Below are 13,667 nucleotides of genomic sequence, written 5' to 3' on the forward strand. Positions count from 1 at the left end.
TATGTTTGAAAATATTGTGGCAGCACCAGGGGTGTCAGAGGCTTCATCGGGACACTAGTGTGGCTGATTGAAGGGGAATTCATTAACCCCTGCTGTGCCAGAGGAGCCAGAGCTCCTCTGGTGTCTGAATTCCTCAGCAGTCCTCACAGAGGCTTAAACAATGCCTAACGTAGAGTTGTGAGGGAAGGATTCCCATGTGCATCCTAAATACTCCTGCCATTAATTCAGAGTGGGAAATGATCAATAAAGACCATCCTCTCATATAGGAGGCTCTGACTCTGCTCTGCAGCTCTGGTTGCAGACCCTCTTGAGCATGATGGAGGGAGAGAGTGCAGAATATTTATTTACTTCCCAGAGCGGAGGCTTTTGTTACCTGGTTTGTAAAAACCCTCAGAGTACTGCCTTGCCATGAAATATTGCTTGTTCCCAGACTGTGAGCACCCTCCAGCCACCACTGATTTCAGAGGGACTTGGGTCAGGGCTCCTGCTGAGCATTCTGCTGGGAGCAGCCGTGGCTTTTGCATGCTGCTATTGTGTGCCTGTGGAAGCAAAGCTCCTCCTTGGTGTAGCTAAAATCTACTGTCTGGTACCATGAGAATTAAGTGTCTTGCTCTACCTTTGCCCACGGCTTTCTCTGCTAAACACCATGTTAGGCTTAGACTACCAGGAAAGCAGGTGGGATGGTCTGACCCCTTCCCTGAGAACTGCTCTATCCCCTTGCACTGCAGTCCTGGGGTCATGTTCCTCCTGAACTGCTTCAGGGCAGGGGATTGGGAATTGGCAGGGGAACATCCAGGGCTAGTAGTCACATTGTTCCTGGATAGGAATCACACTTGCCTTGTGCTCAGTCTCTGAGTGAGGGAGATGAAGAAAAGACTGGTGGATAGACGGTTGAGACCCCAAAGGTTCCTCACCTTCCACATCCCAGACCCTGCCTAAGCTGTGTGAGTGCTGGGGAAGTCTCTGGAAGCTCTGTCTGCAACCTGAGTGATTTGGGGCACTGAATTTCCCCTGCCATCAGCTGGCTGTGAAACGTAAGAGCTCCGTGTACCTGTAACAGGAGCGAGCTCCGTGGCAGGACAGTCCCTGCAGACGGGTGTGTGGGGGCTTGGCAGTGCCACAACGTCCCTCCTGCAGAGGAGAGCATGGAGGGGGCACTTCCCATGGCATGTGGGAAGCCCTCTGTGTGCCTCCACTGAAGCCCCCTGGAAAGGGATGGGTTGGTTGAAGCACATTTGTGCTCCAGAGGCACAGGTGGGTGCTGAGGGCTTTGGGCTGTGTGTGCTGGGGTTGGTTTATCAGTAGAGAGGGACATTCACATACCGTTAAGGTCTCTCCTCTGAGGTGGCTGTGATCTGCTGTTTCCATTGCCATCATCCTCCAGACCTGTAAGATATAAACAGGAGATTGGCAGGGTGTCCTCCTGGAGTGAGGTGCTGGCACTGTCTGGAGCCAAGCACCGCAAACCCTCTTATGTAACCCACCAACCCAGCTGAACTCAGGTGTCATCGGGATCCACCTTCCCTCTCTCATCTGCTGCACTGGGTGCAGTTCTTGTTGCTAAATACTGAGAGGCAGAAAGTGCAACAGTCCAGATCTAAGTCACTTTGATGGGCAGGTGCTGGGTGCTGTGTTAGATGAAACATGAACACAACTTTTGTGATAGCTTTGCCTATCCTTGTTAGCCTGGGACTGGTTGCCTGAAAATCCGGCTTCTCCCCAAGGTTTTAGAGCAGGAATATTCCTTCTCCTCCCTTTACTTCTGCAGGGAGGGTCCCCTTACAGTTGCAGAGCACAACCGTGGCTTTTTGGAAGACCCGCTGCAGGATAGGAGCTGGGCCAGGGACGCCGTTCCAAGCTGCAGCTATAAATGGCTCAGGACAGTGATCGAGACAAAGCCCGGGCACACTGCAGACAAAACAGTTCTACCCCGTACTCCGGTGCAGTAGGTACCGTGTGGAGTGAAACGGGCCGAGCCCTCTCCCTGCTCCCCTCGCACAGCCGGGAGAGCCCGTGGAGGCACCTCGGGGCCACTGCAGGGCACAGCAAGGTGCAAACACGGTCCTCGGATTAGTGCCTGTGCGTGTCCCCTGCTCCTCCTGCGCCCCGGGCTGCGCGCCCCGGAGCCGGACCGAGCCCCGGGCATTGCCCGCTGCACCGGGAGCGCCGGCGCGGGCACGCCGGGCTTCTGCCGAAACGGCTGCACGTCTGGGGGTTTGCAGCATGTCTGCAAAGAGGAGAAAGAGGGGGGGAAGCCCAAACCCCGCTGCAAAGCTGCTGCTTCTCTTTGCCGTCTGCGCCCGCAGCCCTCCCCGCCTCGCCCCGCCGCAGGTGGGACGTTACCTGCGCCTCGGCCGCCTCCCTTGGGCCCCTCTCGCTGCCCCTTCTTCTTGCTCGCTGCCTCCTCGGGGCGCACAATGAGCAGCAGGTTGATGGTTACTGCACTGGGGTCTGTCTTAAAGTCCATGGTACCCATCAGTGCATGGCCGGGGCGCTCCCGCCGAGCTGCCGCTGCAGCGAGCGGCCGGCTTTGCTTCCCAGCCTTGGAAAGGCGAGCGCGCTCCCGCCCAGCCGCAGCCCCGGCCCTGCCAGCTGCACCATCAGGGCTCTGCCAAAGCCGACCCTAATGAAGAGGTTACAAGTCACCTTTGAAAGGAAATCGCAGGAGGGATCCGTTTCCTAAAGCAGAGGAAGGAGCTGCGTTTTGGGCGGGGGGGTCTGGTTTCAGAGCGTGCCCCCGGCTCCCTCCCCTCGCTGCCCTTTTCGGCTTTAAGCACTTGTCTGCACTCAAATCCCCCAGCACCGCTGTTCGCTGGGGGGGATTCGCTTCCCGGCGCTGGCACAAATCCTTAAAAGGCTTTCTCTTTGGATCCTGTCCCCCGGCAGAACTCAAAGGATGCTTGGGAGCGTAAATAATAACAATAACTGCGGCAGGAGGGCAGCGGTGGGGCCAAGGGGCTGGATGGAGAGCAGGCACGAGCCTGTGCAGCAGGGAGGATGAGTCTTTGCAGGGCTGGCCGGTGTGCAAAGGGACAGCAGTGATGAAAATTGCAGGGTGTAATCCTAACTGTCCCAAAGGATCCAAAAAACCCAGCTCCCACTGCCTCATCAGCCCTTGAGCCCGGCTCTCTGGGGTAGCTGGAGATGGCTGATCAAAAAGGAAAGCCCTGCAAATCCCTGGCTTTCTAGTAACTGTCCCAGCCTCCAGGAGAGGGGACATGAAGGGTTACAGTGCAGGTTAGCAACTGGGCTCAGCTGGTCCCTGCAGGTCGCAGCAGGGGCTGGCAGGGACAGGCTTTCTAATTTTACCCCTGGCCCCTGGCCCGGCCGTGCTGCCAAACCCCCGCTGGCTTGGCCGGGGGTCCCGGGGGAGCGACAGCACCTGTGGGCTGAAGGGCTCTCTGGCAGCTTTGGGAAGGGCTGCAGGAGGCACCCACTGGCAGAGAGGGGGTTCGGGAGCTTGGCATGGGCGGGGTGCTTTTTGTGGGTGTTGCTTTTCAGGCAGGAGTGAGAGAGCAGTGGGCTCTTCTGGCTGCGCGTGGGGAAAGTTGTTGTCCTGGATCCACAGGCAGGAGCTGGTACTACTACCTGGTGTTATGTTACTGTGTTTGGAGGCACGGGTTTTCCCCGTGGATCTCCATATAAATCCTGTTCCCTCCCCATCTCCTGCCCCTGTGCTGTTCCTGAGCCCCTTCCAAAGCAGGGACAGCTGATACGCCCCCGTGCTCGCCTGCAAATCCAGCCCCGAGCAGCTCCTCAGCATATCCAGAAATAGCGTGCGTGACCACGGGGAGCCTTCCTCCACCCAGCTCTGCTGGTGCATCTTTGCACCATCCTGGACCCTCTGTGCCCCCCTGGATGGTGCCACAGCATCCCTGCCAGGAGGGGAGTGTCAGGAATGGGATGTGTGTGTAACCCCCAATAATGGAGCGAGAGTTCTGTGTCGGGATGGATGATAATGTTGTCGTTAGTCCAGGTAGTGGTTTTGTTTTTAGTTTGCTCATTGGAGTGGTTTCAGGTTCAGGGGTTTCTAGTTCAGCTCTGGCCATGAGGAGCTGGCTGGAGGTGGTTAAACCTGGTGAGGAGAAGGAGGGCCAGATGCATGCTGAGCTGGGCTGGGCTCCGCCAGGCAGACTTTCCAAACCATCTGGGGCTTGCCCGTCTCCAGGTCCCCAAGATTTATGGCTGGAGTGACTTTCTAATCACACTTTTGCCATCTGCCTGTTGGCCTTTAGCACTCCCCTCTCACCTGTCACTGAGCCCTGCAGCTCCTGCCTGTTCCTGCCCAGCACAGAGCACCCTTTCCTCCCCAGCCACTCATCTGGGGTGCAGCCCTTGGCCCTCTGGGCCCTTCTCCCTCATGTCCCGGGTGGGACAGTCTGATCTCCTGAACTACTCATTGGCATGGCTGAATCCTAAATCTGGTCTCCCCTCAGCCCTGCACCAAATTCTGCTCTAAGCCTCTTCGCTCTGCTCCTGCCTCCCACCCACAGGGATTTCCCTGTGTGTCCTGGCTTTGCTGCTCCTCCAGATCTGCTCTTGCCCTCATTCCTCTCCAGCTCCAAAAAGGTGGTGGCTCAGTGACAACGCAAAGGAAAAAGGTCTGTCTGGGGATGTTGGTAAAAGCAGGTTTTCAGGGGTGCAGCCCCGGCCACGCTGGGACCCTGAGCCGAGCTCAGTGTGGATGCTCTGGTGGCACCAGCTGAGATTGAGCTGATGTGTTCCTTCCCTGGCAGCTCTGAGCTGGAGCCTCCACAGCCCAGCACGTGGTGGTCACTGCTCTGGGGGCTGCTGGCACTTTCTTTCCTGCCAGGCTGTAAAATTCAGTAGAGCCTCATTTTATCTCTCTTCCTGGTGAGCTGGGTGCTCCTGGCCCGGCTGCTCATGGGCTGAGCTCTGCTGCCTTCCTGTGCCGGCCTCACCTGCATCCAACCACGTGTTCCCAGCACACTGACAGCATCTGAAAGGAGCTTCTGCTTTCCTAGAAATGCCAGTCCTCGGGGAGAAGGTGGTTGGTTTTTGAAGGCTCTTTTGCATTTTCTTTTCTTCTCTTTTATCCTCTGTTTTTTCCTTGAGAGAGGAAAGGGAATATTTCTGATGGTGTTTTTCTGTGCATGCCGTGAGGAAGACACAGGCTGTGCTCAAGGTGGGTGCTGCTGCCTCCCCTACAGCAGGGAGTCCTCCTGCTCCAAGAAGTTTCCATGGCCATGAATTTCCCATGCACAGGAACCCCCTTGCTGGCCTGAGATAAGGCAATGACCAGCAACATCTTTCCATGGGCCAGGATATTTTTGAAGGTAAAATATTTGCATTTTGAGAAGGAAAAGGAGAAAGCCTGTTAATGCCATGTTGATTTTCAAATAAATGCAGCTCACTGGGCTTCCTGCAGGACTTCAAATGTTCACCTAAATCCCAGGGAGGTCAATTAATGGCTGGAGAACAAGAGCTGCTATCCAAGTGCCATGATTACATGTATTTACCACATGGCTGGCATTTCTCCAGGGGTGATGGGGGGGAGAGAGAGACAGTATGAATGTAGAGCAAGAATTAGGTTATTTGAATCCCGCTGGGTGGAAAGGAAAATTATAGGCTGTGTTCCTGGGAAAGGGTTTTAACTCTTGTGCAGGTTTTGCCTTTGCAACAGTCTGTAAAGGCTGTGGGTTGCAGAAGGTGTGGTGGGAAGATATCCTGCCTCCACTGTGCCAGAGAGGGGCTGCTGGACACCTTAGTCCTGCCAGGGCTGAGATTGAGGGTGTCCAAGTGCTTTTCCAAGGCTGTTGTAGATACTGGTAATGGAAAAAGTGCTAGGGCTGCCCTTCTCCTCGGAGCATGTTCTCCTGAGCTGCTCTAGCTGTCCACCTCGGGGGGATGGTTATATCCCAGTGCTGTGGGGTCTTCCCACTGTCTGGAGAGGAAGCCTGGGCACATAACTCCATTGGAGGCAACACCAAAGTCAGGTTAAGATGAACCCCCATTAACGTACTTTGGTACTGACATCCTTGATGACCCTTTTGGGTCATCATTACTCATTGCTTAGAAACCTTTGCCTTTCATTTGGCACTTGCGGCTTCTTGGGTTGCGACGAAGAGTGTCCCTGTTTCTCCCAGCCCTGCTGTCCAGGAAGGAGTTAGCAGTGTCACCTCCAAGCTGGAGAGCCTTCGTGCAGGGGCTGTTCCCTGTTGCTGCTCCTCCTCTTCTGAGCCCTTGTCCAGGGCCAGTGGTGCTGCTGCACGTGCAGGTGTGCCAGTGGCTCCTGTGCTGTTCTCCCTGCCCTTCCTGTCCAGGTCCCATCCCAGCATTAGCCTGGCATTGTTAACCATCCAGGAGGTGGGTATTTTCCCAGTACTGTCCACCCAGACCCCCAAGATGTGTCTCCTCCTCAGAACTGCTCATTCAGAGCCCATTATCACGTGTGGATATATTTGTAGTCTGGGGGTTGTTTTGTTTTTTCCCAGGCATTACTTTGCACTTGCAGACATTGAATCTCAGCTCCTTGCAAGTTAACTTCGGAATGCTGGGATGCATCCATGGTGGGTAACACATTACAATTGCACTCTGGTGAGTTTTAATCTGCTCTCTTGACCTCCCTGCCCTTTCTTCCTCTCTCCAGCAGAGCTGCAAGACGCTGCCCTTATTCTCCTCCCGGCGTTTTCCATCCCCAGGCTGCTCAGACTGTTCACTCTGCAGTTCTGCTGTGTCAGCAGCTGTGCTTTATGATTTAAGACGGCAGCAGAACTTTCCACTGAACTATAAGCCCATGTATCCAGTTTCCTGGTATCCACACAACTGGGAGGCTAACTGATGGCTGGGATAGCCCTGCTGGAGGGGTCAAGGATGTGTTCAGATGACAGGGAGACAATGAGGGTCGGCACAAAACCGAGTCGAATGGCGCGACCCCAGGGAGAGACTTGGCTTTGAAGGTGAGTTCCACCTCCTGTGGGGAAATAACTGTCCCCAGCTGGGCAGCCTCTGGCAGAAGGTACTGCATCCCAGGTGAGATTGCTGGGGATAAAAGCCAAGCCTGATTGGCCCCTGGCTTGTGATACAGCACAGCACTCCTTCTATGAGGGAGCCTGGGGACACCCTGCCTGCACAGAGGTGCTGGAAGCAGCTGTGTGAGGAGCACGGAGCAGGGTGAGGAGTGGAGTGTGGCTCAGGGAGAGTGTCACAGCTCTGTGCTCAGAGAGAGCACTGCAAACATTTCTGCAGGTTTCTCCCACTTTCCCTTTTTTCAGTGACAAGTGACATTGCTGTGATGGCCACTGTTCTTTGTTCCTGAAGAACAAGCCTTCAGCAGCTGGAGATTAGGCAGATGCTTTGCTAAGGTTTCTTAAAAACAGAAAAGACCAATGTGGATGCCCCATGGCAGAGACCTGCAGGAGTGGCTGTGTGTCCTCAGCCACCTCAGGTCGCACTCTGGCAGGGAGGTCCTCCTTCCCTGGCAGCTGGATGGGGCTCTGCTGGGCAGGGTGCCTCTGTCCCAGCACTTGGGCTGCTGGAGGGAGGGAAGGAGAGAGGGGGCTGCTGACAGGACGTTGGCCACCAAAGGCTGCCAGGCTCTCCAGAGCTGTCCTGCCTTGTCTGTCTGGTTGACCTTCAGCCCTGCTGCTTGGCTTGGGTTTGCTGCTGGCCTTGCTGGATGAGGATCCTGGCTGGGCTGCACACGGTCATTAGACATCAATTCGTGGGTAGTCTTCAAATAACTCATCCTTTGAAGGCAATGGGGGCCAGTGTGACCCTGCAGAGGATTTAGGGATCCTTTTTCAAGGTGTCCTGGTAACCCAAATTATCCATTAGCTGTGCCCTTGGGCAATGTGTTTTATGATCAACCACTTACCATAAAACTGCCCTGGGACATGTGGGTGATGTATGACACCAAGTGCATCTGAGATGGGCAGCATGGTTATAAATGGGTGAGGAGACATAGGTGAAGGAATGGGGGGAGAGTGGAAAATATGCTCTAACTGCTTACACTAGCATTAAATATGAAGGGGGTCTCTCCCCCAGAGCAGACTGGCTTTCTCCACATATCCCTCCTCTGAAATTCTGGCTCTTGTACTGTGCAAGACTGGGGGAGATTGTAGAGCTGTTCTTTCTGAGAGTCCCCCAGAATACCCAGGCAGGTTTATTTTTACCCTGGAAGTCTATTTCTGGTTTAGTCAGGAGGGAGCCTTGCCCCTTCTAATTAAACAAGTGGCATGGCACTTCCTGGGAGATGCAGAAAGTGCTATTTTTTTGCATTTTATCAACATCTCTCTGCTGCAGAGATGAGCAAAGCCCTTCTTGGTGACCCAATAGACAAAGCACTTATCTCCTCTGCCCAGCCAACCTGGTATTCTCTGATACAATGACAAAGGTAAATGGAAAGCAAGTTTGGAAAAAATACCTGGAGCTCAGTGTGAGTTGTGGTGTTTGAAGGAAAGTGGACATGATAGGTCTGAACCTCCAAACCTTCCTTCTTGAGATGCCATAAGAGCAGAGCAAAGTTCCTTAGGAACTTTGCCTGCAGGTGGACAGGCTCCCTGGTTGTGTTTACCTGGAGCCAGAGCTAAAGGACCAGAATGGTCATTTGGAGGCAAGATCATGCAACAGTTCTCACTGGGGTTATCTCTTCCTAACCCAAGGTACCAGGATGCTGTGGAAGGGGCTGGATGTTCTCCTGGTGGTCCTGGACACGTGAGCTACTGGATGAGCTGAGGACACAATGGTGGCAATGGAAGCAAGTTTGCCCACGACTTGGAGAAGCTGTAGAGGTAGCTGTCTCTTGTCTTTGAGAAGGTCTATCCATATTTGCTGCTGTGTCAGGAGCAAAGGCTGCACCTTCTGGCAGTGGGAGAAGCCCAAAACACCAAATCATTTCTGCATCGGCCAAACCTGCCAAAACCACCTTCGCCAGGTACCAATACCTTCCAAAAAACCCTGCCAAAAGTACCTTTGCCAGGTATTTTGCCACCAGCTGGGAAGAGCCGCTTGGCTGGTTCCCCAGGTCGAAGCCCCCAGGCATTTGATGTGCTGCTCCTCAGCAGCCTGGGAGTGCTTTGAGAGGAGCCAGACCCCCTCTCAGTTCCCATTGCCCTTCCAAAGGACAGTGGGAGATGAACCTGACAGCCTGTCACTCTGACATGGACACTGCACCTGGCTGGGATGAGCATCCCGGGGTTGCCATGGAGATGCCTGATGGGAATCTCTAACTTTTCATAGTCCTGACAGAATGCAAACATTATCAGCATTAAGACCTAAGCAACGTTAACAGCACTGAAATAGATCCCTTCTGCTTGAGGAGGCCAAAAAGCAGCCAGGGAAGACTCTTCCCCTCAGGAGGAATGAACTCACCTGTGGAGTTGGGCTGGTTGTCTTGTCCAGTCACTGCTCCCATCTCCACGTGAGCTGTTGGAAATAGGAGAAAACATTGTTAGACTCTTTCCTGGAGCAGCTGACCAAAAATCAACCATTATGCTTTTTGCTGTGTGTGCACAGTTGCAGGAAGCTGGGACCAAAGGGCCCTGTGGATCTGCGAGATGCACAGTGCTTTGTTTGGAGAAGGAGATCATTGTTTTGATAGAGAAATGGGAAAAAAAAGAGAAGGAAAGCACAGACAGCAGCACAGCACATCGGCCTGACTACCAGAGCCAGGCCCAAAGGGTTAAAGCAGCCCAGAAAACCTTAGGGGATCCCTCAGGATGCTCCCGAGCAGACTCCAGTAATGAATTTTCACTCCTGTATTTTCATTATCATAGTCCCATTGTCCCCCTTAGCTCTGCAGCACATTATTCCTGTCATTGAGGCAGCTGCAAGGACAGTGCTGCTCCCTCAGCTTTCCTCTTGGAAATGTGATGGGCTGAGCCTCAGGGCAGGAGTGTGCATGGGCCGTTACCCCAGGAATGATGCTCTGCTTTGCCTCTCTCTCCTGCCAGCTCCTTCAGATTACCCAGAGAGTCCCAGGTTTGCCACAGTGCTCAGCAGAGCTTGGTATTTTGTTCTTTGGGAGATGAGCTGGAGGTACCATCCACCCCCCTTCCCTGCTCATCCAGCCAAGCTCACATATTGTGATTAAAGACAGGGATAGACCTGCTTGGATTTGGTGCAGCTGAACTGGGTGGGAAGGAGCATCAACCACCTCGCTGCTAATAAGAATAGTCTTTGTTTTCATTTTTTCTTTCTAGAAATATTTTATAACTTCATGTCACAAGCTGCCCAGTGAGGTCGATGCCCCATCCCTGGAAGTGTTCAAGGTTGAGTGGGATGGGGCTTGGAGCAACCTGATCTCATGTAAGATGTCGCTGCTCATGGCAACCCAAACCATTCTGTGATTCTATGGAAATTTATTAGTTCCCTGGAAACTGGGGAACTGGAGTGGTGGCAGTGGTAATTTGTGTATTGCACCCTGATACAACACCACTTGGAGTTTATCCCTCTTGTTTGGTAGGATCAGAGGAAGCTCTTTTATTTTTCCCAAGATCCCCCAGAAGTGGAAAAGCAGAAGGAGTAAGGCAGAGTCTTCCACAAGCCCCAGCTTGCTGTACTTGAGGTTGCATTTTTAAACACCAGTGTCACTCTAGTGCTGGTCCCACAACTGACTTACTGAGATCGTCGGCTTTATCGTCGTCTTCGCTTCCACAGCCCGGGCAGAGCCTGCAAGGAAAACAGGACTGTCAGTTCCCAGTCCCTTGAGAGACCAAGCTGCCCACCTGGAAGGGAGTAGTTCTCCCTCAAATCTGTGTTTTGCTTCTGTCACCTGGTTTAGCTCAAGGGTGCTATGGGGACATCCATGGTGACCCATGTGGCCCTTTGTCTGCCTCCTCCCTGCCCGTGGCTCAGGGTTGCGTTTGGAGCTGATGCCTTTGGGCCGAGGGTGTGTCTTGCCCTCCTGATCTGTATCCCTTTCTGCTTTAGGACTACTCAAGCAAAAAAGACCCGACCCCTGTGATGACCCCTACAGAGCCAAGGAAGTGAGGACTGGTCCTCTTTCAGAGAGGGAAAACACTGAAGAGGCAAAGCATCTCCATCACTCTAAAAGTATTCCTTAAATAATCATCCATAACAAAGGTAAGAGAAGGTCTCCTGGGTGTTAGGTGTGAGGGCTGTGTGTGGTGCACTTGGTGTTTGGAGCTCATCTGCCTGTGATGGGTTTGCACCAGTAAAGTCTGGAGCTGTGTGGGTGCTGGTGCCAGCACAGCTCTGTCACCACGGTCCCACTGCCACAGCCGCTCCCTCCAAACGACCGTCAGCCCTTCCTGCTCGGTGACCAGATGCCAGTGGATTCACATTGCTGGGGGCAAACACAGGCTCTTTGCTCTTTCCATCAGCACTGGGTCAGATGGCAGGGCTCCCCCCCACCGAGTATTATTGTTGTTATTTATTTGTACCGTGGCAGTGCCTGGGAACATCCCCTCAGGGCTGGGAGCCTTTCGTGCTAAGGCAGGGCAGGTTGTGACATGCAGCACCAGCAGAGTGAATGCTGAGTGTCACTGCAACTACCCCACTGTCCTCATCCGTGCCAGTGTGGGGGTCACAACCAGCCATCGCCCTTAATGCCTGCCTTCTTTCTGGTTCATTTGGTGCCAAAATCACAGAATCATGGAATCATTTAGATTGGAAAAGACCTCAAGTCTGACCTTTGACTGAACACCACCTTGTCAACTAGACCAGATCACTGAGTGACACGTCCAGTTGTTTCTTGAACACCTCCAGGGATGAGGACTCCACAACCACCCCACCAGCAGTGGGAACTGGCCACTCCTCAGGACCATGTTGCAGAACAGCCCGGGAGCAACACAGAGGTTTGGTGGGCAGCCGACCCTGACCAGCAGCCGGAGAGCACCTGAGAAAGCAGGGCTGTGCAAACAGGCTGCTTTGGGTACAGCAGCAGGACTCCAATTAAGCAGGAGCTGGTTCCCTGGGTTTTGCTCCTTGAGCCCTGCTGTCCCAATTAACTGGCTCCCCTTACAGTGTTTTTCAACTGTACAGAGATGAGCCAAGGACACATGAACGTAACGTGATCCAGGAAGATTCCCCGAGTGCCAGGAAGTTGGAGCGCTGCTGCCTCTGCTCTTTATGGCCGTGCTCGCTGCCTGGGGCTCCTGGGAGCACAGTTTGGAGCAGAGCTGTTGGGCTCTCACGTGCCCACAGCTGTGTTAGTGCTGCAGGAGCTCCTGTTCTGATGCACCACAGAGCCCCCACTGTGCCCCTGCCACGGGAGCTCTCCTGTGGTTGCCCGGAGAAGCTATTGCTCTTGGCCAGAAAGCCCCAGTTGATTGGTGATGGTGCAAAATGCCTAATTTGGGGGGCAGAAAACACCAGGTGATATCCATGGCCAATCCCTGCCCATGGCCCCACTCCCTGCAGCCCAGCTGCAAGCCCTGGCTCCCTGCCTGTGCCCCCAGCCCATGGGGTGGTGGCCAGGCACAGGATCTGCTTCCTGCCCCTGCCATTGCCACCCCTCCCCTGCTCCTCCTGCTGCCCTGCTGTGCCCCTTCTGCCCCTTGTGCCCTTGTCCTAGGGGCAAACGGGGCAGCAGATCCTTCCTGGGAGCTCTGGGCAGCCGGAGCTGCATCAACAACGGCCACCAAGGGCAGGTCGTTGCTGGGTGATTGTGGCTTTTGAGGGTTTCCCTGCGGTGCTGTGATCCCTCTGCCAGTCAGCATTGCTCAGGGTGTCTCTACCTGCCAAATTCTGCCTACAGCTATCCCAGGCTTTTGCTCACGCAGGAGCAGGACCCTCCGTAGCAGCTGGCGATGCTGGCACGGGGGCACCGCGATTTTTGGGACCGTTTAGTGTTAACCCCTGCCACGCCAGCAACCGCTCCGGCTCTCCCCTGGTGCCGCTGCCCTGGCCAGCCCGCAGGTGTGCAGGGGGCCCAGGTGGCCTCGGTGAGCACATCCTTTGAGGTGAGGAGCCCGGGGCTGACAGTGGCCCCGGGCCAAGCTGCCCTGACCATCTGCTCCGCTCTGTGCCAGCCCGACGGCTGCTATAACGAGCGTGCGTGCGCTGGGCGCGGGAGCCGCCGGTAACAGGAGCCGCCGGACCCCGGCGAGGAGCTGACTCTGTCTTTTCGGCTCTGCCCCGTGTATATTTATCTGTACGTACAAACACAGCCGCCGGCAGAGGTGGCTGGGTGTCCCCAGGCTGTGCCGGTCCAGCGTCCCTGTGCCTGCGGCCCCGTCCAGCCTTGGGGCTGTGGGGAGCAGCCGAGGGACTGGAGGGCACCGAGGGGGAACTTGGCGTTGCTGAATGTGGGCAGCAGGATTTGGGGGGGTTCTGTGCCCGTTTGCTGTCCAGAAAAGGGGATGTCAGGGGTCCCTGCTGGCTTGTAGCAAAGCCAAGGGCCAGGAGCCACGAGGCACATTGGGATGGTGAGAAGGAGGGGGGAGAGCAGGAGCAGGCCCTGTCTTCTTCCTTTTGGGAGCAGCAGTGAGTGCCCCGGTCATAAATGTGACTTTTATCTAAAATATACACCTTGGGAATGCAGAAGAAAAGCAGGAAAGGGCTTTTCTCAGTGCTAAAGAGCTGCCAACAAACACCTGACTCCACATTTTGATTTGAGCCAATCAAACAAACGCAGCCCAAAGCACGACTTTCTCTGAGCTGGGGTTTGGTTTTTCAGTGGAGCGTGTTATCAAAGGCAGAAATGTGGCAAGAGGATTGAATGAGGACTCCTGGGGTATTGT

At 54.6% G+C, this 13,667-nt stretch overlaps 1 protein-coding gene across 2 annotated transcripts in view; it reads right to left on the reverse strand.

Moving 5' to 3' along the window:
* Positions 1-12,941, reverse strand: part of KY (kyphoscoliosis peptidase) — a 28,048-nt gene extending 15,107 nt beyond the window's left edge. The window contains exons 1-4 of one of the 2 annotated variants that reach the window (XM_008923410.3): positions 12,663-12,941; positions 10,583-10,632; positions 9,334-9,387; positions 1,324-1,386 (exon numbers count right to left, since the gene is read on the reverse strand). In XM_008923410.3, coding sequence (XP_008921658.1) covers positions 1,324-1,386; positions 9,334-9,376 — 106 coding nt within the window. In that variant the 5' untranslated portion in view covers positions 9,377-9,387; positions 10,583-10,632; positions 12,663-12,941. Of the gene's footprint in view, positions 1-1,323; positions 1,387-2,343; positions 2,477-9,333; positions 9,388-10,582; positions 10,633-12,662 lie in introns of those variants that run through there. The other variant, XM_018080048.3, reaches the window with a different exon arrangement.
* Positions 12,942-13,667: the final 726 nt, after the last annotated feature.

The sequence above is a fragment of the Manacus vitellinus genome, unplaced genomic scaffold (assembly GCF_001715985.3).
Source record: "Manacus vitellinus isolate BGI_N305 unplaced genomic scaffold, ASM171598v3 scaffold_49_pilon, whole genome shotgun sequence".
In the NCBI taxonomy this organism is placed as follows: Eukaryota; Metazoa; Chordata; class Aves; order Passeriformes; family Pipridae; genus Manacus; species Manacus vitellinus.